Source organism: Drosophila obscura, unplaced genomic scaffold (genome assembly GCF_018151105.1).
Source record: "Drosophila obscura isolate BZ-5 IFL unplaced genomic scaffold, ASM1815110v1 contig_1, whole genome shotgun sequence".
In the NCBI taxonomy this organism is placed as follows: domain Eukaryota; kingdom Metazoa; phylum Arthropoda; class Insecta; order Diptera; family Drosophilidae; genus Drosophila; species Drosophila obscura.
In genome coordinates this window covers 6,923,984-6,948,739 of record NW_024542679.1, presented here as the reverse complement: position 1 = coordinate 6,948,739, position 24,756 = coordinate 6,923,984, and the positions used below count along the sequence as shown (strand labels likewise).

General features: G+C 46.0%; 9 protein-coding genes across 10 annotated transcripts; 4 read left to right on the top strand and 5 right to left on the bottom strand.

Moving 5' to 3' along the window:
- Window positions 1-37: 37 nt before the first annotated feature.
- Window positions 38-1,869, bottom strand: LOC111076168. Its single transcript, XM_022369840.2, has 5 exons — window positions 1,667-1,869; window positions 616-1,609; window positions 337-551; window positions 161-276; window positions 38-108 (listed from the first exon to the last, which is right to left on the bottom strand). Exons 1-5 carry the CDS (start codon window positions 1,753-1,755, stop codon window positions 53-55), a joined length of 1,470 nt encoding a protein of 489 aa, XP_022225532.2. The 5' UTR covers window positions 1,756-1,869; the 3' UTR covers window positions 38-52.
- Window positions 1,870-1,913: 44 nt separating this feature from the next.
- LOC111076171 lies at window positions 1,914-2,257 on the top strand. The gene has a single exon (XM_022369843.2). The coding sequence runs from the start codon at window positions 2,072-2,074 to the stop codon at window positions 2,255-2,257; it is 186 nt and encodes a 61-aa protein (XP_022225535.1). The 5' UTR covers window positions 1,914-2,071.
- Window positions 2,258-2,272: 15 nt separating this feature from the next.
- Window positions 2,273-5,408, top strand: LOC111076167 (protein suppressor of underreplication). The gene is made up of 4 exons (XM_022369839.2): window positions 2,273-2,600; window positions 2,663-2,862; window positions 2,934-3,112; window positions 3,181-5,408. Exons 1-4 carry the CDS (start codon window positions 2,273-2,275, stop codon window positions 5,396-5,398), a joined length of 2,925 nt encoding a protein of 974 aa, XP_022225531.2. The 3' UTR covers window positions 5,399-5,408.
- A 54-nt stretch (window positions 5,409-5,462) lies between these two features.
- On the bottom strand, window positions 5,463-6,615 carry LOC111076170. The gene is made up of 3 exons (XM_022369841.2): window positions 6,232-6,615; window positions 5,938-6,146; window positions 5,463-5,862 (listed from the first exon to the last, which is right to left on the bottom strand). Exons 1-3 carry the CDS (start codon window positions 6,423-6,425, stop codon window positions 5,687-5,689), a joined length of 579 nt encoding a protein of 192 aa, XP_022225533.2. The 5' UTR covers window positions 6,426-6,615; the 3' UTR covers window positions 5,463-5,686.
- Window positions 6,616-6,933: 318 nt separating this feature from the next.
- On the bottom strand, window positions 6,934-8,002 carry LOC111076169. Its single transcript, XM_041592035.1, has 2 exons — window positions 7,834-8,002; window positions 6,934-7,775 (listed from the first exon to the last, which is right to left on the bottom strand). Exons 1-2 carry the CDS (start codon window positions 8,000-8,002, stop codon window positions 6,934-6,936), a joined length of 1,011 nt encoding a protein of 336 aa, XP_041447969.1.
- A 531-nt stretch (window positions 8,003-8,533) lies between these two features.
- Window positions 8,534-11,052, top strand: LOC111076174 (succinyl-CoA:3-ketoacid-coenzyme A transferase, mitochondrial). The gene is made up of 4 exons (XM_022369846.2): window positions 8,534-8,700; window positions 9,288-9,486; window positions 9,547-10,523; window positions 10,596-11,052. Exons 1-4 carry the CDS (start codon window positions 8,641-8,643, stop codon window positions 10,908-10,910), a joined length of 1,551 nt encoding a protein of 516 aa, XP_022225538.2. The 5' UTR covers window positions 8,534-8,640; the 3' UTR covers window positions 10,911-11,052.
- On the bottom strand, window positions 10,970-14,406 carry LOC111076175. 2 transcript variants are annotated; one of them, XM_022369847.2, is made up of 3 exons: window positions 14,127-14,406; window positions 11,461-11,769; window positions 10,970-11,401 (listed from the first exon to the last, which is right to left on the bottom strand). In XM_022369847.2, exons 1-3 carry the CDS (start codon window positions 14,142-14,144, stop codon window positions 11,081-11,083), a joined length of 648 nt encoding a protein of 215 aa, XP_022225539.2. In that variant the 5' UTR covers window positions 14,145-14,406; the 3' UTR covers window positions 10,970-11,080. The 2 variants fall into 2 exon arrangements, with proteins under 2 accessions (XP_022225539.2, XP_022225540.2); XM_022369848.2 differs by lacking the exon at window positions 14,127-14,406 and adding an exon at window positions 12,315-12,392.
- A 1,441-nt stretch (window positions 14,407-15,847) lies between these two features.
- Window positions 15,848-18,175, top strand: LOC111076172 (proton-coupled amino acid transporter-like protein CG1139). The gene is made up of 9 exons (XM_022369844.2): window positions 15,848-16,088; window positions 16,316-16,450; window positions 16,527-16,677; window positions 16,752-16,873; window positions 16,936-17,162; window positions 17,227-17,357; window positions 17,440-17,618; window positions 17,680-17,855; window positions 17,925-18,175. Exons 1-9 carry the CDS (start codon window positions 16,084-16,086, stop codon window positions 18,164-18,166), a joined length of 1,368 nt encoding a protein of 455 aa, XP_022225536.2. The 5' UTR covers window positions 15,848-16,083; the 3' UTR covers window positions 18,167-18,175.
- Window positions 18,176-23,079: 4,904 nt separating this feature from the next.
- Window positions 23,080-24,331, bottom strand: LOC111076173. The gene is made up of 2 exons (XM_022369845.2): window positions 24,208-24,331; window positions 23,080-24,087 (listed from the first exon to the last, which is right to left on the bottom strand). The coding sequence occupies exons 1-2, from the start codon at window positions 24,272-24,274 to the stop codon at window positions 23,510-23,512; spliced, it is 645 nt and encodes a 214-aa protein (XP_022225537.2). The 5' UTR covers window positions 24,275-24,331; the 3' UTR covers window positions 23,080-23,509.
- Window positions 24,332-24,756: the final 425 nt, after the last annotated feature.

The following is a 24,756-nucleotide window of genomic DNA, read 5'->3' as shown; positions in this document are numbered from 1 at the left end:
AGATTGCGCGCCAAAACAAGTTTCAAAACTAATAACTTTTTATTAATATTATTTATTTCTTTTTTATCGTTGGAAGCACTCCTAGGGCGCAATTAGACCAATTGGTGTCTAAAAAATAAAAATTAGTTTCTGCAACAATTATTTAGCCACATTCACAAACCTTTCTCAAGTGTCCAAATGCCCAGGTCGGTGTGCGGACGGTCTTTGGGGCGGAAAAACTCATCAAACTGTTCCATGGGATCCACATCGAACGGCGTCTCTGCCAGCGGAATCAAACTAGGACATGGATGGAATAATGGTTACCAATAAAGTCAAATGGTTTTCCTGTGAGCTTACCTTCGGAGGATGGGTGCTGAGAATGAACTTAGATACGAAAAACGCTGCAGGAAGAACTCATGCTCAAAGAGCACATCCCGTGGATTCTTTGGGCTGTTGCCAAACATCAGAGTGAGCGTTGGATCCACGCCAGAGTGAGCTAGCAGAGTGCGAATAGTTTTCGGTACGACGTGCTTGTTGAGAGACGTGAAATCCGTTGGCTTCAGCTTGTCATTCTACGGGATGGAAGACGAGTTACCCTTAGCAAGTCACTATTTAATGAATTTCCGATAGCCATACCTTGTCCTGTTCCTCCTTGAACATGCGCTTCATGCGGGACAGCATTGCGAAGGTTTCAATCATCTTTAGCGCCCAATATCTGGCCCCCAAGCGCCGCTCATCAGACTCATGGACATTTTCAGTCAGCTGGACGAGAGCCAGAAAGAGGTTTTCGGTGAACCCGTGGATGGCGATCAGTTTGAAGAGTCTCTCAGTGGCCGCTATTATGTGTTCCTCATTGTCGTTTATTTCCAGTCCCACGCCCATGAAATATTTCATTCTTATTATTTCTGCAACGTATACGTCGGGCAGATTCCTAACAGTTGACGTTTGCTTGACCAATTCGTTTAGTTTATTTATCACCGTGTCAAGAATCTCCTTGGGCGTCTTTAGCTTATTTTTGGATAGATATGCCCGTATGGTATTGAACTCTTTTGGCTTCAGTTTCTTGATGGCCTTGAGGCTGTGAGCGCTCTTGATCTGACACTCCAGGGCTAGGTCGAAGGCGGACAACTGGTGTGCCATCTTCTGCCTGAACTTAATGTTGTCCTTGGCCTCCAGTTTGCCTGCATCCAGATCGGAGAGGGTATCCTGCAGTGGCAGCCAGTAGTTGTGGTGCAGCCATTGCAAGCAGATCTCGGCTGCATCCCTCAACAGATACACGGGTGGCATTTCCGTGCCGTGCGAGCACTTGTGCCGTATGTCGACCACGAATGATGGCAGTCCCAACTCCTGAGCCTTTGCGTACATGCTGCTCCAGTTGTGGCCTTGTACGGTGGACGACATGAAATTGAAGAAGCGCATTATGGCGTGCGCATAGATTTTGTCCAGATTCAAGTCGCCCTTCTTGTCGTCCAGCTGCGCTCGAACAATCACGGCAGTGGCCAGAGCAGCCGCTGGGCACAGGCTGCCGCGTCGCAGTTTCCAAATGCGGATCATGGACAGAGCCATTCGATGCTGATTGCTCGTTGCATTCTTGCCAAATATAAGAGTGTATGCTTCTTTAAATTCCGCGCTGAAATGGCAAATATTAAATCAGAAACGAACCCAAACAAAACAAAACAAAACGCACGTGCATTTCCATGGTGTAACAATTGTTCTCTGCTTGGCGGGCGCTGCTGTGGGTGTTGGCGTAGAGCCTGGAATGCCCTTTGAACTCATACTCTAATATTTTATGTCTATTTCCACTTGATAATCTACAGAAATGCAAATTTACGAAAAAATAAAACAAAAATCTATTTAATTTCAAGCTGTTGAACAGTGCTGGTAAATATCGTACCGGGTATAAAAAGTGCTGCATACTTTTGCATAGAACAGCTGGTTGGCAAATCTAGCCATTGTGTGTGAATGGCAAAATAAAAAGTGGAGCCAAAAATTATATATTCTCTGCCATGCCGCCTGTCTATGCTTAGCTTGAGCCTCAAACCACTGAATACGCACTGAACCTCTTCAGCAGACCCTGCAGCCAACAAATCACATGCAGATCCTCTACACTTATAGTCCCAACAACAACGTGGTGGATGAGTACAACGATTTCGATGTTCCGCCACCGGCAAAGAAGATGATAATTGGCTCCTGCTCGATGTTTGTGATATTCTCATACCTGAAGCTTCTGTACATACTCGTGGCCATCTACCTGGCCCTCCATCACGCTCACCACTAAGCGGCCCCCGGGGCCATGTATCACTTTGTGTCCGAACAGACACCGGAACTGCGGCTCTCGGAGAAGGCACTGGTAACCAGCCACGTAACGCAGTATCTGAGGAGCTTTCAGCTCGATGCAGTAAGTTTCCTCTACGAGCGCCTCAGCAAGGGAGAGTTTTGCATTCTCAACGATGAGAGCGGGCTGGGGAAATTAGCCACAGTGTCGGCCCTGCTCAGTGCTCTGGAACCCGCCAAAAAAACGCTGATTGTGCTGCAGAACGACGGACAGCTGCTCGCTGGCTGGCAGTTTCACCTAAACACACTCACAGATCTCTCCGTCTACACCATTCAGGGTGTCAAAGGTAATTTTGGAAGTCTTCTGTCTAGAGCTTCATTCAATTAACTGCCCGAAACTCTCCTTCAGACACCACCGAGTCACCGCACAGCGTTTACCTGGCCAAGTGGAGCAGTCTGCGCAGCATTGGGGATCTCAGCAGACTAAAATTCGACTACGTTTTCGTGGACAATCGCGGCCATTCACTGAACAACAACTTCTGCAACTCCATGCTGTTGAAGCATTTCGAAGGCAAAGTAAACATTGTAATCTCCAGTGTGGACATAACGGTGAGGAAATCGAAATCCACGTCACTTCGAACACAGCCCACAATCTAATCGACACTTTCTGTTGTCTTCAGTCTGACGTGAAGCTCCTGTACAATGTGCTGCGACTGGGTGGACGCCTGGAGCATAAACACAGAAACTTTCAGAGTTTCGATCGCAAGTTCCACCTGCCAGACCCCAAAGAGGTGTTCAGCAAGCGCATAGATCTCGAGGAGTACTACAAGCAGCGTGGCTTTCTCAGTGAATACATCAAGTAAGGCAGCCCCCCTTTAAAGCCATTTAAAAACCGTTTTGTAATCATTTGTTTGGGTCATCTCGCAGGGACTTTCGTCTGCGTCGGTTTTGCCATCAGTTCGATAAGAGTTTGCCGCTGGTTTCGCTCGAGCAATACAAGGCGAATCTGAATCTGTGGCTGGCCTCTAGCAACAGTCAGAGCACGCTCAGTGGCTCATCGGATGTCTGCTCCACAGTGGCATCGTCTGTGGAGATCAATCAGAGTCACACAGAAGAGCCAGGCAGGGCCGAGTTGGAGCACAGCAATGAAGCCGTGATAATGCCGCCATTGGTTTTTGAATCATCCGAATCTGAGGAAGAGCCAGTAATGCTGCGAGCTGATGTTCCCGTCCTTGATGAAAACGAAGTTTTGATCGTGTCCAGCGATGATTGCGAGATCATTACGTCCCCAAATACGCCGCCTAGGCGCAAACTATCCAAGGAGTCGCCTTCAATTAAGCCGCAGAGGAAGTACGTCAAACGCCAGCCTCCTGCCAAGCAGCCGGAACTTACCGAATCGGAGCCAGAGGAGCAGGAGGATAGCCCGAGGCAGAAAACGCGTGCATCTGCGGCTGCTGCTACAAGAAAAGTCAATGTTCGACTGAGGAGAATGTCCTTGGCGGCGCCACAGCGTGAGAGCACTCCACCTCAGCAGGCAGCGACACCGCCACCACCACCACCACCGGTGACCCCCAAGACAGAGCCAAAGGCGAAGCGTCGTCAGGTCTTGAGTCCATCATCACCACTGAGACGTCCAGCGACACGCGGAATGCAGCGTCTGACGCGCTCCGCAGACGCGAAGCTGAACAGCAAATACTTGATGCACAGAATCACATTGGAAGACTGCAGAAAGACCACGCCCCGGCGACCCAAAACGGAGACCAGCCACACTCCAAAGACAAGCAAATCGAGGATGAAGCAAGAGCCGCAGGAATCGACCAAGAGGGGGCCAGGTCGTCCATCGAAAAAAGCAATCGAGGAGAAATCCAACAGCAGGTCAGCCACGCCCAAGGCTGCAGATGAAACACCCAAGCGAAGACGAGGACGTCCACCCAACAACGAACCGCAGCAGCAGCAAGAATCCGCACCCAAATCAAAGGAAAAGCCTACCGTAAATAACTCGAAGATTAAGCCCATCGCTGCCACACCCCAAGTGGTGAGCAGCAGCTCCCTGTCCTCTGAGTACATGCAGTGCGGGCAAAAGCTGCCGGACAACGTGGATGTGCTGGATCTGCCCGCCTTCCGCATACCCTTCACGCCCCAGCCGGCTCCCCTTATGCTGCCGTCGAACTTCACACTGTTCAGTGACTCGGAGGTGCTGTCCATTCCCCTGACCAGCCCACAGCAGCGGGAGACTGTGGTCATCTGCAGCTCCCACGATGAGAGCTCGCAGCCGTGCTCGTCCACAACGCAGAGCCGCCGCACGAAGGCACTGAAGCGAAAGCGGAAGCAGGAGACACCAACAAGTGGCTCCTCACACTTCGGAATGCTGCTCTCGCAGCAGAGGAACCCGATTAAATCTCCAGATATCTTTAGCAATTGCTCGGACATTTCTACACTGGCGATGGCGCAGCCACCACCGAAACCGTCATCGCCCTTCGAGGGCTTCAAGATCTTTGGGTCTGAGGTGAAGCAGTTCCAGCAGCAGCATGCGATCGTTGGAGCTGCCAAGAAGAAGCGCGAACGCTCCTGCCTGGACATCCTAGAACAGATGTTTGAGCCGCGTGCGCCGGTGATGTCCAGCCCCAAGGTCCTACCCAGCCTCCCGAATGTGACACCACCCCAGCAACAGCAGCAGCAGCAGCTGCAGCAGACTCCGAATCTGATAACCCAACGGCGGCGAACATTTGTAGAGGAAGATTTCTTTGAGATAACCAACAACGGGGAGTTTGGCAGCCGCCTGCGCCTCAACTCCTCGGGTGATGTGTCACCTGTCCAGCAGGATCGCTCCACGCAGTCGAACAAGATCACCAACTATCTGATCAGCTCGGGGCCGGAGAAGTCGGGCACCAGCAGCAATCGCACCACATCTGCCACGCAAACGTTGCGCAAATCGCCCAAAGCCGCCAGCAAGTCCACGCAGTCTACAAAGCTGACGCGTTGGTTTGGCTCCGCCTTCGGTGTCGCCTCCCAGAGCAGCTCTGTGGAATCGCTGAGTGCACCCAGCACACCCATGGCGCCATCGACGAGCGAAGCAGCCTGCCGTGCACGCTCAGCACGCAGTGCAGGACCCAGCAAAAGGAAGCGCTTGGATCTGTACAAGTGAAACAACCCCTACAGGAGGAGGCAGCAGACAGGATCAATCAAAATGCATTCATAAGTTAACAGAATTCAGGGATTTCCGGCACACAAACGAAACCGCTCTCGCATGTTATTCTATCGTGAAATATCAAAATGGTATAATGTTAACTGTAAAACATTAAGCGAGCCGATTAACTAGCCAAATTAGTCGAATTACATTTAAATTCATTCAAGTTTAAAAAACATATTTTTCCTAACTCGCAACCGTTTTCTAAATGGTCTGGGCTGGACTGGGCTCGTCCCGTCCCATCCCTCATATCCGCTGTTTGCTGAATATATGTGTGAGATTGTGCATGACCGCCTGGCGCTGGTACTCCAGCTCACGCCGACACATGCTGCCCAGCAGCGGGGGACACTGGTACTGGATGCGCTCCAGGGCCAAGGTGTCTTCATTGGCGGCACTAAAGCTAAACTCACTGAGAGAGTGCACTGCGCAGGAAAGAATAGGGGAGGTAAATAAACAAAATGATTTTTAAGCCAAGATATACATATAGATCCACTCACAGCAGTAGAAGCCACTGAAGAAGCAGGTCTCGTGGGTGGACTGAATGCCATAGGCCACGGGTGTGATGCCTGGCTTCGTTTTGGTCACCACATACTTGGCCGTGGCCGTGTTCAGCCAGTAGGGCCAGTGGGAGAGTCGCTCCGTGTACTCCACCGTGTAGCGCCAGTCATGGGCGTGGCCATGATCGGCGAGAATCTTGAAATTGATGCTGCCAGCAAATGGATATGAAATGATAGATACGACAGGGGGAAAAGTGCTGAAGCATGCCTATGTATGTCTATGCATGTACTCACATGGTGGGATTGAGCAGACGCATTTTGTTAAAGTCTGCCACATACTCCCAGACCTTTTCCGGTCTCGTCTTGCCGATAATGCCCTCGATCTGGTACTTCTGATAGCCGCTGGAGAACACAAAGACGTACAGCAGCAGGGCGGTGGTGAGCAGCAGCGAGAAACGCTTGATATTCCATCGTCGGACGCTATGCATGATATGTTTGTATGTGTATGCTATATCTTGAATTCGGTGAATATCAAATAAACAAATGCCCGGCAAATGTGGAAAGGGGAATGAATGGATCACAGAGCGACGACGGGCATCCAAGCAAATGGGAGGAAAACAACAGAATGAGAGGCACGCCAAAAGATCTGGGAGTAGGACGCTTTGTAAATACTTTGTGGACTCCCCAAAGTATATTTAATGTAGGGTAAGACAGTTCTAAGGAACACTTACAATATCAGAATGGTACATGAACTTGCAGTACGGGAATGCCTAACCTCATGTTAATATACGTTGGGGGCACCAGGGGCACACACACAATCTCTCTCTTTCTATCTCTTATTCACTAATACTACTGTAAGATATAAGAAAAAACACATGATTTTTGCAACCCAAGCATTTGCTGTGAATATATGAATTTATTTGCAAGCTGCATTACAATACTAATACAAATACAAAATATGAAATATACATATTGATGTATGTGGTGTTATCCTATTTAGAAAATTTCAATGAATTTAAGCGTTAAAAGTAAAAAATGTGCTGTACCTCTGCATCTGTCGAGTTCTCCATGACTCATACGATCAAAAATGTTATGTCCACTTGCCAAAAAGAAATTCAGTTCTCCGTTTGTTAGACAAACATACAAAGCCTCCCACATCTGAATAAAGAGAGTTGTTAAATCTCCGTTCCATGCAGTATTTCCCAGTCGAGAAAGCAAGACTGTTTTGAGCATGTAACTTGATAGATGGGGAAGATCAGTCGCATGAGCGTCGCGCAATCCCTTCATCAGACGTAAAACATTTTTGAAGTTATCCAAATCCTTCGTTATCTGGCGTTCCCAATGCGGGGCACATACCATAAAGGTTCGCTCGTCCGTTGAGCCTTTTTTGGATTGGGGTACAGCGAACCATGGAAACTTACGTATTTCCTTCTTACGGCCGTTGTAAATGCATGGCTTGACCAACGGCCACTGGGCCCAAGTGAACTCGAATGCTGGCACCAAATCGAACGATATGTTCCGATTCTTCCCTTCAGCTTCAATGGTGTGGGCACATCCGTAGCCCTGGGCCGTGTACATTAATTCATATACTTCTCCAGTTTTGCAATGAACACTTTGCTTTGAGTTGAAAACCTTATTGAATGCATCGCGTAGCCAATTTTGAAGATTTTTTCGATCTATGTAATTGTCGGTAACAATAGGATGATTGGCGCCAATTGCACGCAAGAACACGAATCCTTTCTCGTCTTTTATGGGTGTAATTGGGAATGGAAATTTCAACTTCATATGCAAATCAAATTCATCAGGAGTCTTCAATTTCACCCTGTCCAAGTAGCTTCCTGAAAGAAAATCAGTATTAATCATTGCATTAGTGCTTCCGCAGGTTCCATGACTTACCTGCAAGGCTTAGACCATCAAAAGCCGTGCGAAAATTGTTGTCTGCCAACTTTAGTTTCTCAATCACATGATTTTGGATTTCAACAGCATCCTCAGTGTACTTGGAGCGATCATCGTCGGAAATACGCAATTTCTGCAAAATATTTTGCAGCTCTCCGGCCAAACTCATGATTCCTTATATATTGTACAAGATAACGTCTGAGATAAGAAGCAATAATGAAGATGACTTTGAATTTGAATTAATTCAATAAACTCAAACTAAAATTGAAAGCTTTGAAAACCGAATGAAAGATATCGGAAAGTCCCTAGTTTCACATATTCTTCTAGCGGCCAGTAGTGTGACCAGAGGTGTGCACTGCGTTTGTGCCCGAAAAAAGTTCTTATCGGTTTCCTACCAATATCAACCCTGATTCTGTTCGCGAGGTGCTTTAATTACATATCGCACAAAAATACCGATATTTTCTTGCAGCTTACCCTGTGTTCGATAAGTAAATTCTACAAAGTATTCTAAATACGAGAAACAATAGAAAAATAGTGTCAGACTTTTAGAAAAGTAATTCCGTTTATTATACAGCCCACAGAACTGTACAATTAATATTTTCACCAGTCCAAAAACAAATCATCTAAAAATATATCATCAACATAAAATATATATCGATATATTGATAAATTAATTTAACATCCCTAGCTGGCAGCTGTTTTTATTCTTGCCGCGCGCTGTTTTCCATACCCGACCCGACCCCTCTTTTTACTTTATTGTTTTAGTCTGTTTGATTGTTTTATATTTTAACATAAATTAAGTACAAAATGCTTTGTAGACTAGTTGCCAACCGCAACTTGAGCGCCAAATATGCTGGCAATTTTAAGGTAAGCTGCCACCCACACCACACCTCACCCGTGCTCTGGCACTATGGAATAATTGTGTCGATCTGCTGGAAAACAGATTAACTGGATGAAAATAAAGGCATTTATCTTTATGCCGTCTGTGTAAAGAGAGCAATTATGCGAGTAATCATGTGATCAACAGGTGAAAACCAGTTTCCAACTCAGAAAAAAACAACAAAAGCAACAGGTGCGCAATTCTAAAACTGAAAAACCATGAACTATTAGACAGTGTTAGTGTGCTGAAGCATAGCTGTGGGTTGTCCAGCCATGGAGTACTGTATTTTGATTTAGTAGAAGGCCTGCCCAGCCAGCCCCCTGATAAGCTTTATTTTGATAGACCCACGCGAACAGCCCACTTTGATGGCACGCGGCCCCCGACCACCCGACCCCGCTGGAATCATGTGTTTAATAATATAAATAGGCAAACTTACGTAACATTTTGCACAAACAAGACACACACACGCACCCTCACTCACACGACATCCAATCATAAGCAAACCAACCACTATGCTAATGGACCCCAGATCCAGATCACCTGCTAACATTCCCCTACGATCTATACGTTTCAGCTTATTGCCTGCTACTCCACATCGGGAAAGACACCCAATGGCAAAGTCTACCAGTCGGCCATCGATGCAGTGGCCGATGTTCAGGATGGGGCCAAGATTCTGTTCGGCGGCTTTGGCATCTGTGGCATTCCAGAGAAGATGATTGCTGCTCTGAAGCAGAAGGGCGTCAAGAACATTACCGGAGTGTCCAACAATGGAGGTAGGTGGTGGCAGAACTTATGCTAGATTTTCTTAACACGAGTCCCCCTGCTCCTTTCAGGTGTTGATGACTGCGGTCTGGGTGTGCTGATCAAGCAGAAGCAACTGAGCAAACTGATCGCCTCGTATGTGGGCGAGAACAAGGAGTTGGTGCGTCAATATCTGGCCGGAGAACTGGCCATGGAGCTGACGCCGCAGGGCACGCTGGCGGAAAAGATTCGTGCGGGTGGTGCTGGCATTCCCGCCTTCTACACGCCCACTGGCTACGCCACTTTGGTCCAAGAGGGCGGTGCACCCGTTAAGTATTCGAAAGATGGCAAGGTGGAGATTTATAGTGAGGAGAAACCCGTGAAGGAATTCAACGGACGCAACTACGTGATGGAGGAGTCGATCTTTGCTGACTTTGCCTTTGTGAAGGCTCAGAAGGCGGATCCCCTGGGCAATTTGGTGTTCAACAAGGCTGCCAGGAACTTCAATGCACCCATGTGCCGTGCCGCAAAGATAACCGTGGCCGAGGTGGAGGAGCTGGTGCCCGTGGGCGCTCTCTCACCCGATGAGATCCATGTACCCGGCATCTATGTGAAGCGAATCTTCAAGGGCACCGACTATAACAAGCGCGTGGAGCGTCTGAGGATCACCGAGCCACAGGATCCCAGCAAACCCGCTGCTCCCGCTAGTCCCGGACAGGCACTGCGCGAGCGCATCGCTCGTCGTGTGGCGCTGGAGTTCCGTGATGGCATGTACGCGAATCTGGGCATTGGCATGCCCGTCCTCTCCTCCAACTACATACCCAAGGGCATGAACGTGCTGCTGCAGTCGGAGAATGGCATTTTGGGCCTGGGTCCATTCCCCACCAAGGACCAAGTGGATCCCGATCTGATTAATGCCGGCAAGGAGAGCGTCACTGTGGTTCCCGGCGCATCATTCTTTGGCTCCGATGACAGCTTTGCCATGATTCGTGGCGGTCATGTGGATATAACCATTTTGGGTGCCATGGAGGTCTCCGCCACGGGTGATCTGGCCAACTGGATGATTCCTGTAAGTCATCAGATTATTCCCACAGACAAATTCTCACCCAAAAAATGTCTCGTTTTTTCTTTTCTGTTGCAGGGCAAACTGGTCAAGGGAATGGGTGGTGCCATGGATTTGGTAGCTGCTCCCGGCACCAAGGTGATCATCACAATGGAGCACAATGCCCGCGATGGTTCGCCCAAGATTTTGGACACCTGTTCGCTGCCTTTGACCGGCAAGGGTGTCATCGATCTGATCATTTCGGAGAAGGCCGTTTTCGAGGTGGAAAAGGGCGTGGGTCTCACCCTGATTGAGGTCGCCGAGGGCTATACCGTCGACGATATAATCGCCAGCACTGGGGCCAAATTTACCGTCTCTCCGAATGTCAAGACAATGGGACAGATTGCGGTTTAAAAATGCCCGGAAGCCTACAGAGGCTATGTGGTTAGTTGGTTGAAGGTAACATACTTGAGTGATATTTTAGTGCATTTATTTTGTTTTGATCGTGTGACATAAACGTTTCTGTTATTGAATATAGTTTTTCGATGCCTTCTAATGGGCCGTGTTGCGTTGCGCTGCGAGAGCTATCCCATGGCCTTGGCCATGTTCTTGAGTGTGGCCGAGCGATGAGCGGTGCGCATCTGTTTGTTTAGAATATCGAAGATGCGATTGTACTTGCTGTCGGACTCGGTGCGACAGATGGCGCAGAACTGCGACGAGAGCACATGCATGGGACTGCGGAAGTAGAGGCTCTTCTGCATGGTCAGGCCGTTCTTGTGGTGCGACATCATGTGCAGAAATATCTCAATCACAGCCATCAACGCGCCAATGAAGAAGTTGTAGCAGAAGAGCGTCGGCACCAGGAACAGCAGATAATGCTGCCGTTCGTAGCCCAAGATGATGTTCTGCGAGCGGAAATGCAATTAGTGTAGGGAACACTCAGCGCGGTGTCTCTTCTACTTACACTGCTCACACCGTCCATGTGACAGTAGTCCTCGCGCTCATAGCCTGGCGTCGTTTTCTTCGGCTCCTTGCGTTCACCATGCTTCACGATTATGTCCAGATCACCCTGATATTTGTTCGTCATTAAGTCGTCCATCTCGTCGCAGAGGGTGCCACGGAGGCAGTGCTTGGGCACATGGAAATTGTGATGCTTGCGATAGCGCACCTTCATCTGGCCGTAAACGGGCTCGCCGGTCTCTCCATCGTAGTCGGGCTGTGTGACACGGGCGGAGTCCGTGTAGAAGTACTCCAACTCTCCAGTTTCGCTATTCTACAAAAAAAACAACAGATAAGGAGCACGATAAGAGAGCAACTTAAGAGAGCTTAAAACACCCAAAAACACATTCGTGTGGCGTGATCCCAAGTCTCGAGGCTAATTTATTTGTCTGAATAATCAAAAATTAGCAATTCAGATTTATGGAACTCCTCTAACATGAAAGTTGACTGCCTTTTGGGGAAGTATACTAAGATGATCGGTGTCCCATCACAGCTGATCAAAACAAACATTTAAGAGTAGGGTATGCCAATTTCGTGGTGGAAGAGCGACTACAAAAGAGTTCGTTCGGTCTCATCATTGGCAGGTACTCGTATATTTCAATGTTTTCGTTGTTTATTAAATGTTATCTGCCCCACACACTACCAAAAATAATACCCAAAAATAGATTTTATAAATCAATGCTGATAAGAGAGCGAGCCCCAACAAGGAGTGTGTGTGGGTGCCCACGTCTCGGATTTGTGGAGTGTGACTCTGAATCACCTGCGCAGAAGCCTTAGATAACTTGCACTATGCACCTGCTACCGGTTTGTTGCTCTTACCACCAGCATGCTTTCTGCTTTACTAAACAGAACCCACAAAAAACCAAATTGGAATACAGCCAGAACGAACCCCTCCCTCCAGTACTCGCATGCGTCTTATCAGTAGGCTTTGACCGTTGTGTGTGTGTTCTGGAGGCGATCGACAGACGGTCGGCGCTTATCATTACAGGCGCTATAGACGACGACGAGCGCCAAGACTTATCTCTCGCCCGACCGGCCTGGGGCAGCACCAGAAGAATACGCCTATTAACGGGCAATTAAGACAGCTACAACGGACAGCAGAAAATTGTAAATTACCCATGCAATTACAATGTCCTCTCTGTCTGTCTGCCGCCTTTTGTTTATTTAATTATGGGTTGCATAAGCAATGAGGAGGAGCACCAGGCGGTGGAGGGAGGCTAGCTAACTGGTTTGCGTGCCAAATGCGATTTGATCGTAATAAAAATAATACAAATTGATCTGAACAGTAATATACACTACGAGCATGGGGAGTGGAGGTATTCGCATGGCATCCGATATACATTTGTTATTGCAAAATGAAACTGGAATTTAATCAGATGTAAGCTTAAGCCTGGGTATACTAAGAATCAAGAGTTTTGTAAGCAATTAAACTGATCTTTAGGAATAATAATGAATGGATTACGAGGATAGCAAAATAGATCTCTAGTGATATTTCAAGTATGGGAAGATGCTGGGGGTATACAAAAATGTATGTTTGGTGGAGTGAAAGTTTTAGGGCATAGAAACTGGTTCTGCAGATCTTGCTTTTGCGAACACAGATTTATTGTAGAGTAACTAAAATTCCACATAATAGTATCCAGAAATATTTGTTCGTACCGATACTAATTACACTCAATCTACATGCAAATTTGCAACTTTATAGCTCTATTCCAATCATCCTCTGTTGATCTTGGGGGAAATAAAATTATCTAATCAAAAACAAAAACTAAAAAAAATAATTAAGGTTTTCTCAAGTGCAAGGTAAACAAAACGAGAAGGAACGTGTGAGTCGCTTCTTTGGACGCGACTCTACTTTACAGTGTGATATCACATGAGTCTGGAAACAAAATTTGCTTGCTCTAGCTCTTATAGTCTCTGAGATCTAGGCGCTCATCAAGACGGAAAGACGTACAGACATAGACTCGGCTATTGATGCTAATCAAGAATATACTTTATGGGGTCAGAAACGTTACACTTACATCCACTTTTACCACAAATACAACATACCCCTTAAGATAGAGGGAGTGGCAAAAACGAGCTACCGTTCTTGGAGTATTGGAGTACACCTGTACAGGTGTCTGTGCACTTGAGATACCTGTACAATATAAGGACACCTTTTTTCCAGCAAAAATGTATGTAAAGCCTTTTAGCTGGTACAACAGAAAAAGATTGTAATGACAGATAAGCCAAATGGAAATGGAATGGACAAAGGAAAAAACAAGGCCAGTCAATGGCACCAAATCAGTCTAATGTTGATAATCTACGGGCGGCTACACTACACTATATATTATACCAGTGTCTAGCATTATAATTAATTAATTAATATGTAGTGTAATTAACTGGGATTTTTTTATATATTTTTTTTGTTTTCGTCTGGGGGCTCCTAATGGGGTTTTGGGTTCAGTTTTAGATTCAATTTAAACGTAATTACCAACGGAATAGCTGCTACTATGTACCGCTCCCTCTCTTTCTTTAACAGTTTACACCACCGACTCTCTTAGCGGATGAGGATCATCTCCATGTTCGATTCGAGACATATGTATGCCTCCTCCTTTCTCTGACTTACTCTCTTTCTCACTCTTTTGCACTCACCGTAATGGAATATCCCATGGCTGTCGTCTGTCTGTGTGCGCTGCGGCCTGACACCAAAGCTCTTTTTTATTTATTTTTATTTAAATTTAGCTATAGCTGTAGCCCTTCTGGTATTACCTCAAAACAACACATATACATATAAATATTGTGTATAGATGTGCCTGTGGATTTTCACTTCACTGGAAATTTATGCAAACGCAAGCAAGGGAAAAACTGAATTTGTTGTGGAAAATTTGGAAACCGGTTGATGTCGGCTCGTTGTTGCTGTTGTTGTTTTTCTTCTTCTCGCATTTGTTTTGGTTACGTTACGGGGTGTACTCGAGGGATAAGATTTTCGCAGAATAGCAATTAAATTAGCATAGCACACTAGCACACAATTTATAGCATTAACTTGTCGTTTTTTGTTGTTAATTTTAGGCTTTGTTTTAAATTTTTTTAGGGATTTTACACAGTCAAAGCTTTTTTAAAACGAATGAAATACGATTGGAGCGGCGAGCTGTTACTTTCTTATTTGTTTTCCAATTGGGAATTAATAATATTTTCCAGCTGAAGGGGAACGGTATTCATGAAATTCCCATTTGGATTATTTTAGTAGAGGTGTCAAACCATCGAGGGAACTATCGATAGTATCGATGTTTTGCTGCAATCCTAAAAGGTTTCAATGGTTTCAAAACAATTTGTCTTCACGGTGGTCGGCACGGGTGGCGTCGCCATCTGCTGCTGCTGATAGTCAGACACATTACCTTGCCAATAAAATATTGGGGAGCCCAGGATATGCCTGGGGAAGAGCGGCCCCAGCCGAAGAAGTGCATTTTGTTAACTTTAAACAAAACCAAGCAGCGGTCTGAGCAGTGATACCGTTTGGAATGCAGTGCACACCTCTGGTCACACCACTGGTCGCTCGAAAAATATATGACATCTGTTTGCTAGCAAACAGTTTTTCGATCTGAGTACTAGGCTTTTCCAATAATTATTTGAGCCCGATATTATTACGATAGCATCGATTGTTTTTTTCAAAACATACAAAGTTGATTTTCCTCGATTTTGATATTCCTCGATTTTGATATTCCGTTTAATATTACTAGCTAGCTGGGAATCTCAGCCCTAAACAAATAATTTTATCCGATAGATACATAAATTTTCCACAAATAGGAAGAAGAAGAATACAAATTTTCCACAAATAAGAAGAAGAAGAAACCCCACTGCGGAAAATTTTTCCGCAGTATTTTTTGTGCGCTAAATGAGTTTGGCGGTCATTTTCAAAAAATACCGCAAAGAGTCAGAAGCTGTAAAATAGTTAAAATCAAAGCTTGGTTGTTGTCACTGCTAAAGCTTTTTTCAAATAAAAATCAAAATAAAAATATGAAGTCGAAACGTATTTGTTAATTAATTACTGAACTTCAGGCGGGGGTTCAAAAATAAAGCCAAAAACTGGTTAAGGCTTTCATTCTGGTTTACTTTTGTTTGCTTTTTGGTTCCACCACACAAAGTGCATATAGTATTTGGCGACTTCGTTTTGGCGACGTTCGTTCGTTCCTCTGCCTCTGCCTCTGCCTCTGCCTCTACCCACCCCCCACACCAAACACCTCAAACGTTTCTGATCTTGGTATCGTATAGCCCCCCATAATTATCTTTTTAAAGATTATCAGCATGTTTTTTTCATGAACGAGAGGTTTTCGAGCGGCATCGACGGGGATCCAAAATTTAGTATCCGCCCGGTCGGCCCAGCACTCGGTTCTCCGCTTGAAGAAGATCCCTCTTTTTTCCCTCTATACTATAGACCCCTCTATACCAGGAAATCGCAATCGCTTAGTACACTGTATAGCTGTTGTCTTTCATAGAGGGTTTATCGTTGTGTGATAAAAGATTTATACGATTCAGCTAAAATAGTAGTAGCTTTATCAAATACTCGTCGTCAGCTACTTTCGGGCAGGGCACCCACCCACCTATCACGACGATGCAGTGAGTCTTCATCCATTATCATAATATAAATCTTTAGCCCAACCGATCGAGATCTCAGTTAAATCGTTAATATTTTTTTAATAGTTTGGGGATGATTTTTTTTTTTGTTTATCTGGAGAGCCCACACTCAGGGGGGTTTATTATTGTTATTGTGGGGCTTGCAAAACACTTATCAATCAATCAAGAGCGCTTCACAAACAAGTTCTGATTGCCATCTTTATTGATAGGACTGATACAAAAACTGTGGCCATCATATACAACCCGGCAACAACTGGGGAATCAGCGGGCCCAATAAAACCCACGAATGCCAGCAACGATGATTACGATCCGCATCTGAATCGGAATGTGAAGAATCCCACAACGTAAGTCGAGAGTGTATTATTTTTCCATGGAATATTTTCTGAGGTTACTTACCCATTGACATTATCTTTTCTTTAGGAACGGCCAGACCTTTGCACATTTTCTGAAGGCATCTGTGGGCACTGGGGTGCTGGCCATGCCCAGTGCCTATTCGCATGCGGGCTATGTGAATGGAACGATCTTCACATTGATTATAGGGCTGCTGGCGCTGTATTGCTTGCATATATTGGTGGGTTGGGTACACCCCACTTGGTAATATATCTGATCAGATAATCATTATACATACATATATTCCCCCTGCAGATCGATTGCATGTATATCCTGTGCAAGCGTCAGAAGGTGCCGTATGTCAGCTTCTCGGACGCCATGAATCTGGGCCTCAAACAGGGTCCGCCAGGACTGCGCTGCTTGGCGCCCATTGCCATGTGAGTTTCATTCTTTTGTGGCATAATCCCTGAGCCCTAACCTCTAATGGGATCTCTTGCAGACCCTTTGTGGATGGCTTTCTGGCCTTCTATCACTTTGGCATCTGTTGTGTCTATGTGGTGTTCATTGCGGAGAGCATTAAGCAGCTGGTGGATGAGTATCTGGTGGTGTGGGATGTTCGTCTGCATATGTGCCTGCTGATTGTGCCCCTCCTGTTGATCTACAGCATCAAGAATCTGCAGGTGTTGGCTCCCTTTTCCAGTGCTGCCAATTTGCTGCTGCTTGTGGGTGAGTCCCCCCCAAAAACGATTCGCACAACACCCATTTACCCATCTGACATATCTGTGTTTAGGCTTTGGCATCATTTTGTATTACATCTTTGATGATTTGCCGCCGTTGAGTGAACGTGCGGCTTTTGTGTCCTACACGGAGTTGCCCACCTTCTTTGGCACTGTGCTGTTCGCTCTGGAGGCTGTGGGAGTGGTAGGTCATCCCACCCAGCCATCACTTTATGTATATTGAAATTTTATCAATAGTTTTACTTCGTCTTCTTGTGCCTTGCTAGATCCTTGCCATTGAGGAGAACATGGCCACGCCGGGTGACTTTGTGAAGCCCTGTGGCATCATGAATTGGGGCATGTCCATTGTGCTGGGCCTCTACGTGCTCTTGGGATTCTTCGGCTATTGGAAATATGGCAATGAGTCGCTTGGCAGCATAACCCTTAACATTCCACAGTCCGATATGTAAGTATTGCTTTGTTATTAACATTATTTTTATGTGTACTTGAAATGTATTTACCTACAGACCCGCACAGGTGGTGAAGATCTTCTTTGCCATCACCACTTGGATATCGTATGCGCTGCAGGGCTATGTCACGGCCCACATACTGTGGGGCAAGTACCTGAGCAAACGCATCAAGGACACCAAAAGGCATTCCCTATACGAACTGATGTTCCGGGCCGTCACTGTGCTGCTGACATGTAGGTGGTTTTCCCCCTGATGATTTTTCAGCTTACTCTAACTCAGTTTTCTCCTCCTTCCTGCTGCAGTTGGCTGTGCCATTGCCATACCAGATCTTTCCGTCTTCCTGTCTCTGGTGGGCTCATTTTGTCTCTCGTTTTTGGGTCTCATCTTTCCCGCACTGCTGCAGATCTGCGTGCAATACGAGCATGGCTATGGCCCGCTACGCATAAAACTAATCGTTAATATTCTGCTGCTATGCTTTGGCGTCTTTGGTGGCGTTGTGGGCACCTATGTGAGCATTTTGGAGATCGTTGCGGTGTACAAATAAACACGCGGACACAAATTTGATTGAGTTGTTGTGTGGCAAAGCCCTTGGCCAAGGCTTCGGACTGTGTTTTTCTTGGGTAAACTTTGTTGCAGCAACGCACACACACACACACACACACACTAACTGTAGCAAGTTGGTTTATGGCCAACATATCAAACATGGCCAGAATCAAGAGTCAAGCCAGCCAAAGTAGACCAAATATTTTTAATTTTAATTAAAAGCTTAGCACAGGTCTCCTGCACGTGGAACGCAGGTAATGCGCGTGGCACGTGCAACCAGAGGAGTAGCAAGCGAAAAAGGGCGTAGCAAATGCAAGAGAGAGAGAGAGAGAAAGAGAGAGAGATGTGTGGTGTGGGGTGCGGGCTGCGGAAGATGGTCAACGTTGCAACGAACTGTAATTAAATGCAACCGCAATTAACACAAAAGCGCCGCAGGTCAGAAAGCCAGACACAGGACTCGGGACTCGGGACTCGCAACTCGGAACTTCCACCCCTCTGCCTCTCTGCCACACCTTTACCCCTCTGCCCACTCTACTGTTGCTCCCCCACCCCACCCCTCTACTCTGTTGCAGCTCCCCTGGACTACCTGTCCTGGAATCCTCTTGCATTTTATTTACAATGTTTTGCGCTCAGGATGTTACTGAAAACCCTTCTGGCTTCTGCCTTCTGGCTACACCCCCCACTTACAGTACCCCCTTGCTCTTGCTGTCTCGTGTGAAGGCCACAGAGAGAGAGAGAGAGCCGGACCAAGCCACAATGACCGCCGGGGCCTAAGAAGCCGGCGATGAAGCCAAATGGACAAATGCCGGAATGTCAGAGTGAGGTGCGCTGCAGGAGTTTGCAAGGAATTGGAATTTAATGGGGGCAGGGTAGAGGGTAGAAATCCGTATGCATAAATTGCAATATTCCCAATGAATGTATGTGAACTGTGACCAATCCAAAGGCTCTTTGTGATCAGAGTAATATAATCTTAATTGATTCCCACCTCGAATTGCTCCAGCAACCCTCGCTGTTGTCTGCTGGCTGCCATTTAGCCGCTCTCCAGGCCGGGAATGTGTTGAAATGTCGTTTGCTTTGTGCGTTTAATTACTCTTTTGACGGAAATAACACAACATTCGTGCACTAGTATTCGAAATTGGCAACAACAAAATGGACCACAGCCACAGAGCAAAAGGGAGAGAATAAAAGCGGCAAAGCGAAAAGGTCCAGAGAAAAGCGAAAAGAAAAATCCAAAGGAATATGCAGCAGGAGATAGAGAAATTGGAGAAAAAAAAAAAACACCAAATTGGTAGCACAATTGGAGTACTAGAAAAGAGGGAAAAATGCAGCACAGCTTCGCGGGAAACTGCAGACTCCGCAGCAGGAGCAGGAGCAGGAGAGCAAGAGAATTTGAAACCAAAAAACATTCAGGACACTTTGGCTTGAGCGAGCAAAGAAGAAGCCGTAGCCAACGCCAAAGCCAATGCCGTGAAAAAGTATCCCATGGATTCGCCTCAGTTCCTCCGTTTCCATCTTGAATTTGCGCAGCTTTTAGTCACCCTTCATCAATTTGGCTCAGAAATAGCTTCGCTTTGACCAGCATGGAGCCAGCAGCAAATTAAATGACAAGTTTTACTCTTGTGCTGCTACGCTTTTATTTATATTTTTTGTCCGCTGGTCCACGGCTGGTAGTGCCTGGCAGCAGGACGATTTTAATTATATTTGTGCAGGCAGCCAGGCAGCCAGGCAGTCAGGCAGCTTTTAGTGCTTCCGGTCAGTTGATTCCGAAACCAGCTCCCCTTGGGGCTTAGGGCAATTGAATTACGCACAATTCCAGGTCCCCTCCACAGGTAGCAGTCAGCCATGGAACACATGGCCATGGATCGGCTGGGGCAACGCTATTGAGACCACTTCAAATGCGTAAAAGTTAATTATGGAATGTCATGAATAAATTCCCCCCAACCACCCACCGCATCAAATGGAGTAATTTAATCCAGCCATGTGGCTGCAGGGACATTCGCATACTCGTAGTAATTTTACGATTATTTATTCGACGAGTACTCGAATTTCTTTCGCATTTTAAATTTAACATTTTGCCTCATTATAGCATCCCAATTTTTGTGTGGCTTATTTAATACAGTTTTTAGCGATTTTCTGTTGTTTTATAAACTCCTGCATTGAAAGTGCTTTATTTGGTTCATTTTCGGGTTTTAATTTTGTGTACTTTTTTTAGTGTTTTTTTCTTTTTTTTTTTAGCTTAAATACTGTTTAATTGTCGATGTGTGTTTTCAGTTGGAATAAATTATTTCGCTGTGGCTTAGGGTTCGTTTGCTTTTTTTGTTTGGTTTTGTTTTTTTTTTTTGGGTTTCCACTTGACTTGGCAGCTGGTTTTGTTTTCGTATAAAATTTATTATTCTATGTGTGTTAAAAAAGGTTAAAAAGGAGAAAGCAGATTCATTTGTTTAATATTATTTTATGGGTTGAAAGTAGGTGTATATCTAGCTGTAATCTGTGTTAATTTCAGTCAGCTGATTTGCAATTGATTGGCAACTGCAAAAACAAAAACAAAAACATTTTTAAGCCATAAATTACTTTATTTTATTTTCTATGATTGCGAATTGTTTTTTAACTTGTTGCATATTTCAGCATTCCACTATGCAGCATATTTCCAGCTGCTTAAAAGTTATTTGTATTTGTATCCATATGCTTCAGAGCTTCCTTAACTGTTCCTTAACCTTATCTCTATCTATTTTAATATATTCAAAACTTCATAAATATTTCTGCTCTGCCACAAGTTTTTCATCTTTCTAGTTACTCCTCAAAAAGTTTTCTATTAGAAATTCCCTTGGAAAATGTACACAGAAAAATGTTGTTGAACTGACTTGCACAGAAATTAGCCAAAAAGTTTTTGCTCCTAAACTTTCTAGAATAAACCTTTCAGCTGCCACTAGTAAAAATTTCCACTGCACATTTTCTTGAAGCGCTGCTCGTGTGGCCGCTTATCTTTATTCAGTTAATTTCCCCATATAATCTTTAGCATTTCCCGCCACACTTTTCAGTCGAAATTGAGAGCCAGCTAAGCTGGCTTATCACACACACAGATGATCTACCCCCCACCACCATTTCCTCCTTCTAAGTGTGTCTACATGCTGTGTGAAGTTTTTGCACACTGATTTCCACTGCTTAATTTGGCTCTTGGGCACAAATGACTCATTTTTATTCATTCAACTAATTTTTTGGGGGCTTAACAGAGAAGAACCGAGGAGAGGAGATTTCCGCTGGCAATTTGTAGCAGGCAATCGCAGGCATCTCTCCGCCCTTCTACCCTTCTCTCCCTATCTGCCCCTCTGACTGAGAGAGATTCTCTATGATTCGCTTACTCTGTCTCTCTGTCTCTGTGTCTCTCTGTCTCTGTCTGTTTGTGTGTTTACCGCAGCAAAATGATTTATTTTACGCTACGCTAAACACACACGTACCCGCACCCCTGCCCGTACCTCTGAAAAACAACAACAAGATGTGGGTTTGGTGGGGCTTTGGATGCTTGTTAGATGATGGCAGCGAGTGCGAGAGGGTGCGGAAAGGGCAGGGGTAGGGCATGGGTAGGGGTAGTGGCTGGCTGCAGAGGGGCAACAATAGCGACAACCGACAAGCGACGCATTGTTACTGCGGCCGGGGCCTTACGCTTCGGTTTTTACACTGAGGTTTCGTTTCGTATTTATTTAAGCCGAAAAACATTTTGTACATTTTCATGCAGCCATCAGCACCCCCAAAGGGGGAAGGGGGGGGCAGGGCAGAGCAGAGAGCATGGTGCCACATTGAGTAGTAACATTTGCTATGAATAAATAACGAACGAACAAATGAATGAAGGAAGCAAACGAACGAACGAACGAACGAACGAATGAATGAAGGAAGAAATAGATGGATGACGACTTGTCTCAACGGGTTCTCATGTGATTTATGCCTTGAATACATGAAACTATAATAAGGACAGACCCAAAGGAGAGAGGGTTAAGGTGGCACAGCAGCAGAGAGGGAGGGTTAAGGTGGCACAGTAGCAGAGAGGGAGGGTTAAGGTGGCACAGCAGCAGAGAGGGAGGGTTAAGGTGGCACAGCAGCACAGTAGAGGATTAAGGTGGCACAGCAGCAGCACATAGGCAGGGTCAAGGGAGCACACCAGCACAGTGGAGGGTCAAGGGAGTGCAGCAGCACAAAGGGAATGCCATAGAGAGGGTCAAGGAGCACAGCAGCTGTAAGAGAGAGAGAGAGAGAGAGAGAGAGAGGGCGGGCTTAGGAGTATCCAATACAAGGGAGGACAAGAGGCCTTCCCCAATGCGACTATCCCCATTGATTGGCCGCTAATATGGTGGTCTCGTACCTGCAGGAAGAGCAACTCCCTTGGGAGTTTTGCTAAAAATAAAACCCATCGACAGCAGCAGCAGCAAACAAAAAGGGATCATTGTTATGTGTGCCACATGGCGTATGTGTGATATGGATGAAACAGCTGCCCCACAACGAGTCCCGCTCTGTCTCTGTCTGTCTGGCACTGGAGCTGGCTCTGGGGTTTTTGTCTTGTTTCAGGGCCGTTGCAGGTGCGTTAAACATTTATGAGCGCAGATTTTCCACAGCGAGCGAGCGAGAGAGAGAGAGGGAGAACGGGTTAGCCACCGAAATGATTATGAATACACCCTCATGCAGCATGCATAATTCATCATATTAAAGTGACCCCGTTGCGTATACGCAATAATCATACGTCAGCTGGCACACACGTCAGCAGGCCGGGTGGCTCTTTATACTCTATAAGGTAGTTAAAGTTCCCCAGAGGGAAAGGTGTGGCACAGCCGCGCGCGGTGTGGCTGCGCTGGAAATGCGTTTACGATGACCTTGAAGGAGCGTTTGATAGTTGCCTAATTTACGGATTTCACTGACAGCTGCAGCTAGTTATTGACCGACTTTATTTAGCAGACAAACAAACAACAAACTGTGGAAACTGTCCTGCTGCAGAGACTTCTGTTCTGTTCTGATACTCCCAATGTTGCTCCTCCTGTTGCTGCTGCTGCTGCTGCTTTTCTCACTTCTTTTGCTGCTCGCTCTGCTGATGGCTTTGTTCTTCAGCTTCGACTTCTGCTGTTCACTCTCATAGCTCTTTCCCTGTCCATTTGTCTTCTGCTGTTGCTTCTGCTGCTCTCCTAGTACATACTGTTCCTCCTGCTCCTTTACCTGAAACTCCTTCAGCTACTGCTGCTGCTGCAGCCCCTCTGGCTGCTCTTCCCATTTGCTCCTGCTTATGGGTATCAGTTCTGTGTCTTTTACACATGAAGAAGACATATACGAGTGTCTGCTGCCTTCAGCCGCACTGCCATCGGAGTTAGGGCTTCTTGCCACTACGGTGCATTCGTACCGTAGCCGACACCTTCTCGTATTTGATCCCGTGGTCAGCTTTGGGCTTGCGATATGTCACAATGCCTTCAAACTTCAATTGCTGAAATTTCGGCTCCATATATTTGTCAGAGTTACTCGCATCGGCGCTCTCCTCCTTCTTGTCTTCGGCAACAGCTTCCTCTAGTTTCTTTACTATGTGCCAGGTCTTGCGACGCGGCACCTTAGCTCCTAGTGCCGGGATTTTGCTTGTCATTTTCACCTCCTCTTTTGCCTGCTCGCAGGCAGAACCTTTGCGTTTTTCTTCGCATTTTGCAGCTTTTGGATTGTATTTCGATTCGATTTCTTTTGGGATCGGCGGCTGTTCTTCGGCTTTTGCTTCTTTACGGCGTTTTGCCAGTTGATTGGCCTCTTGAATGAGTCGTATGTATGAATGTCGAGGAGGAATGGGGTAGGCATACACGACGACCTGGTTATTTTTGTCCTCCGGCTCCACCGGGAACTTGTTGGCATAGTCCTCGGGGTCCGCTAGAAACTTATTGGCGTAAGTCCTCTGCAGTGGCGGTGCTGGAAAGACAATACAATAGGATATAGAATATAGGGCTTTCATTCACGGAGTGGACACATCTTCGCAGGGCATGTACAGGACTATCCATTGTGGGACTAAAATTTCAAAGTTCTACTTACGTGTGGGCCGATTTGCGACGGCCCGACAGAGGCCAGCAGCAGACAGATTTAAGAACTTTTTAAACATCACAGAAAATTTATAAAACTAAAATTGAAATGAAAAAAAATTACTACACGCTTAATTTAAAAAAAAAAAAACAGTCAAAAATAGATGAGAGAACGAACAACTGAACAAGTGAAGCATTACTGAATGCTGGAGCCTGAACTGGGGAATTGTTCAAAAGTCAAAAATCGAAAACTACTTTGGTCCTGGGGCAAAAAACATAACAAAAGCTGTGCTGGTGTACGAACCTGTTGCCTTATGTCAAAGGACATTGAACTATTGGCAAGTGAAAGAGGTAGGTGGATTTCGTTGAGTGATATCCAGCCGCGCTGCCCCCTTGCCACATGTTTGCCATAATTCAATGGCCTGCGCTGCGATTGCGGCCAGCTGAGAATTTCCAAAGAGAGAGGTTGAGAAATGAAAGCAAGTGGATGAAGACTGAGCCACCTGAGCAGTGGCATAGTGACAGAGAGACGATTGAGAGACCTTCAACTGTGTGTGTGTGT

Coding starts and splice junctions, on each gene's coding strand:
- LOC111076173 (XM_022369845.2), bottom strand. CDS start 24,274: ATGTTTAAAAAGTTCTTAAATCTGTCTGCTGCTGGCCTCTGTCGGGCC. Junction 24,088..24,207: donor CGTCGCAAATCGGCCCACAC/GTAAGTAGAACT, acceptor TTGTCTTTCCAG/CACCGCCACTGCAGAGGACT.
- LOC111076168 (XM_022369840.2), bottom strand. CDS start 1,755: ATGAGTTCAAAGGGCATTCCAGGCTCTACGCCAACACCCACAGCAGCG. Junction 1,610..1,666: donor GTTACACCATGGAAATGCAC/GTGCGTTTTGTT, acceptor TTGCCATTTCAG/CGCGGAATTTAAAGAAGCAT. Junction 109..160: donor CATTTGGACACTTGAGAAAG/GTTTGTGAATGT, acceptor TTTATTTTTTAG/ACACCAATTGGTCTAATTGC.
- LOC111076172 (XM_022369844.2), top strand. Junction 17,163..17,226: donor CAATTTGCTGCTGCTTGTGG/GTGAGTCCCCCC, acceptor ATCTGTGTTTAG/GCTTTGGCATCATTTTGTAT. Junction 17,856..17,924: donor CGTCACTGTGCTGCTGACAT/GTAGGTGGTTTT, acceptor TTCCTGCTGCAG/TTGGCTGTGCCATTGCCATA.
- LOC111076170 (XM_022369841.2), bottom strand. CDS start 6,425: ATGCATAGCGTCCGACGATGGAATATCAAGCGTTTCTCGCTGCTGCTC. Junction 6,147..6,231: donor CGTCTGCTCAATCCCACCAT/GTGAGTACATGC, acceptor ATTTGCTGGCAG/CATCAATTTCAAGATTCTCG. Junction 5,863..5,937: donor CTTCAGTGGCTTCTACTGCT/GTGAGTGGATCT, acceptor TTTCCTGCGCAG/TGCACTCTCTCAGTGAGTTT.
- LOC111076175 (XM_022369847.2), bottom strand. Junction 11,402..11,460: donor ACATGGACGGTGTGAGCAGT/GTAAGTAGAAGA, acceptor TTCCGCTCGCAG/AACATCATCTTGGGCTACGA.
- LOC111076169 (XM_041592035.1), bottom strand. CDS start 8,002: ATGAGTTTGGCCGGAGAGCTGCAAAATATTTTGCAGAAATTGCGTATT. Junction 7,776..7,833: donor TGATGGTCTAAGCCTTGCAG/GTAAGTCATGGA, acceptor ATTTTCTTTCAG/GAAGCTACTTGGACAGGGTG.
- LOC111076174 (XM_022369846.2), top strand. CDS start 8,641: ATGCTTTGTAGACTAGTTGCCAACCGCAACTTGAGCGCCAAATATGCT. Junction 8,701..9,287: donor AATATGCTGGCAATTTTAAG/GTAAGCTGCCAC, acceptor TATACGTTTCAG/CTTATTGCCTGCTACTCCAC. Junction 9,487..9,546: donor CGGAGTGTCCAACAATGGAG/GTAGGTGGTGGC, acceptor TGCTCCTTTCAG/GTGTTGATGACTGCGGTCTG.
- LOC111076171 (XM_022369843.2), top strand. CDS start 2,072: ATGCAGATCCTCTACACTTATAGTCCCAACAACAACGTGGTGGATGAG.
- LOC111076167 (XM_022369839.2), top strand. CDS start 2,273: ATGTATCACTTTGTGTCCGAACAGACACCGGAACTGCGGCTCTCGGAG. Junction 2,863..2,933: donor TCTCCAGTGTGGACATAACG/GTGAGGAAATCG, acceptor TGTTGTCTTCAG/TCTGACGTGAAGCTCCTGTA. Junction 3,113..3,180: donor TTTCTCAGTGAATACATCAA/GTAAGGCAGCCC, acceptor GTCATCTCGCAG/GGACTTTCGTCTGCGTCGGT.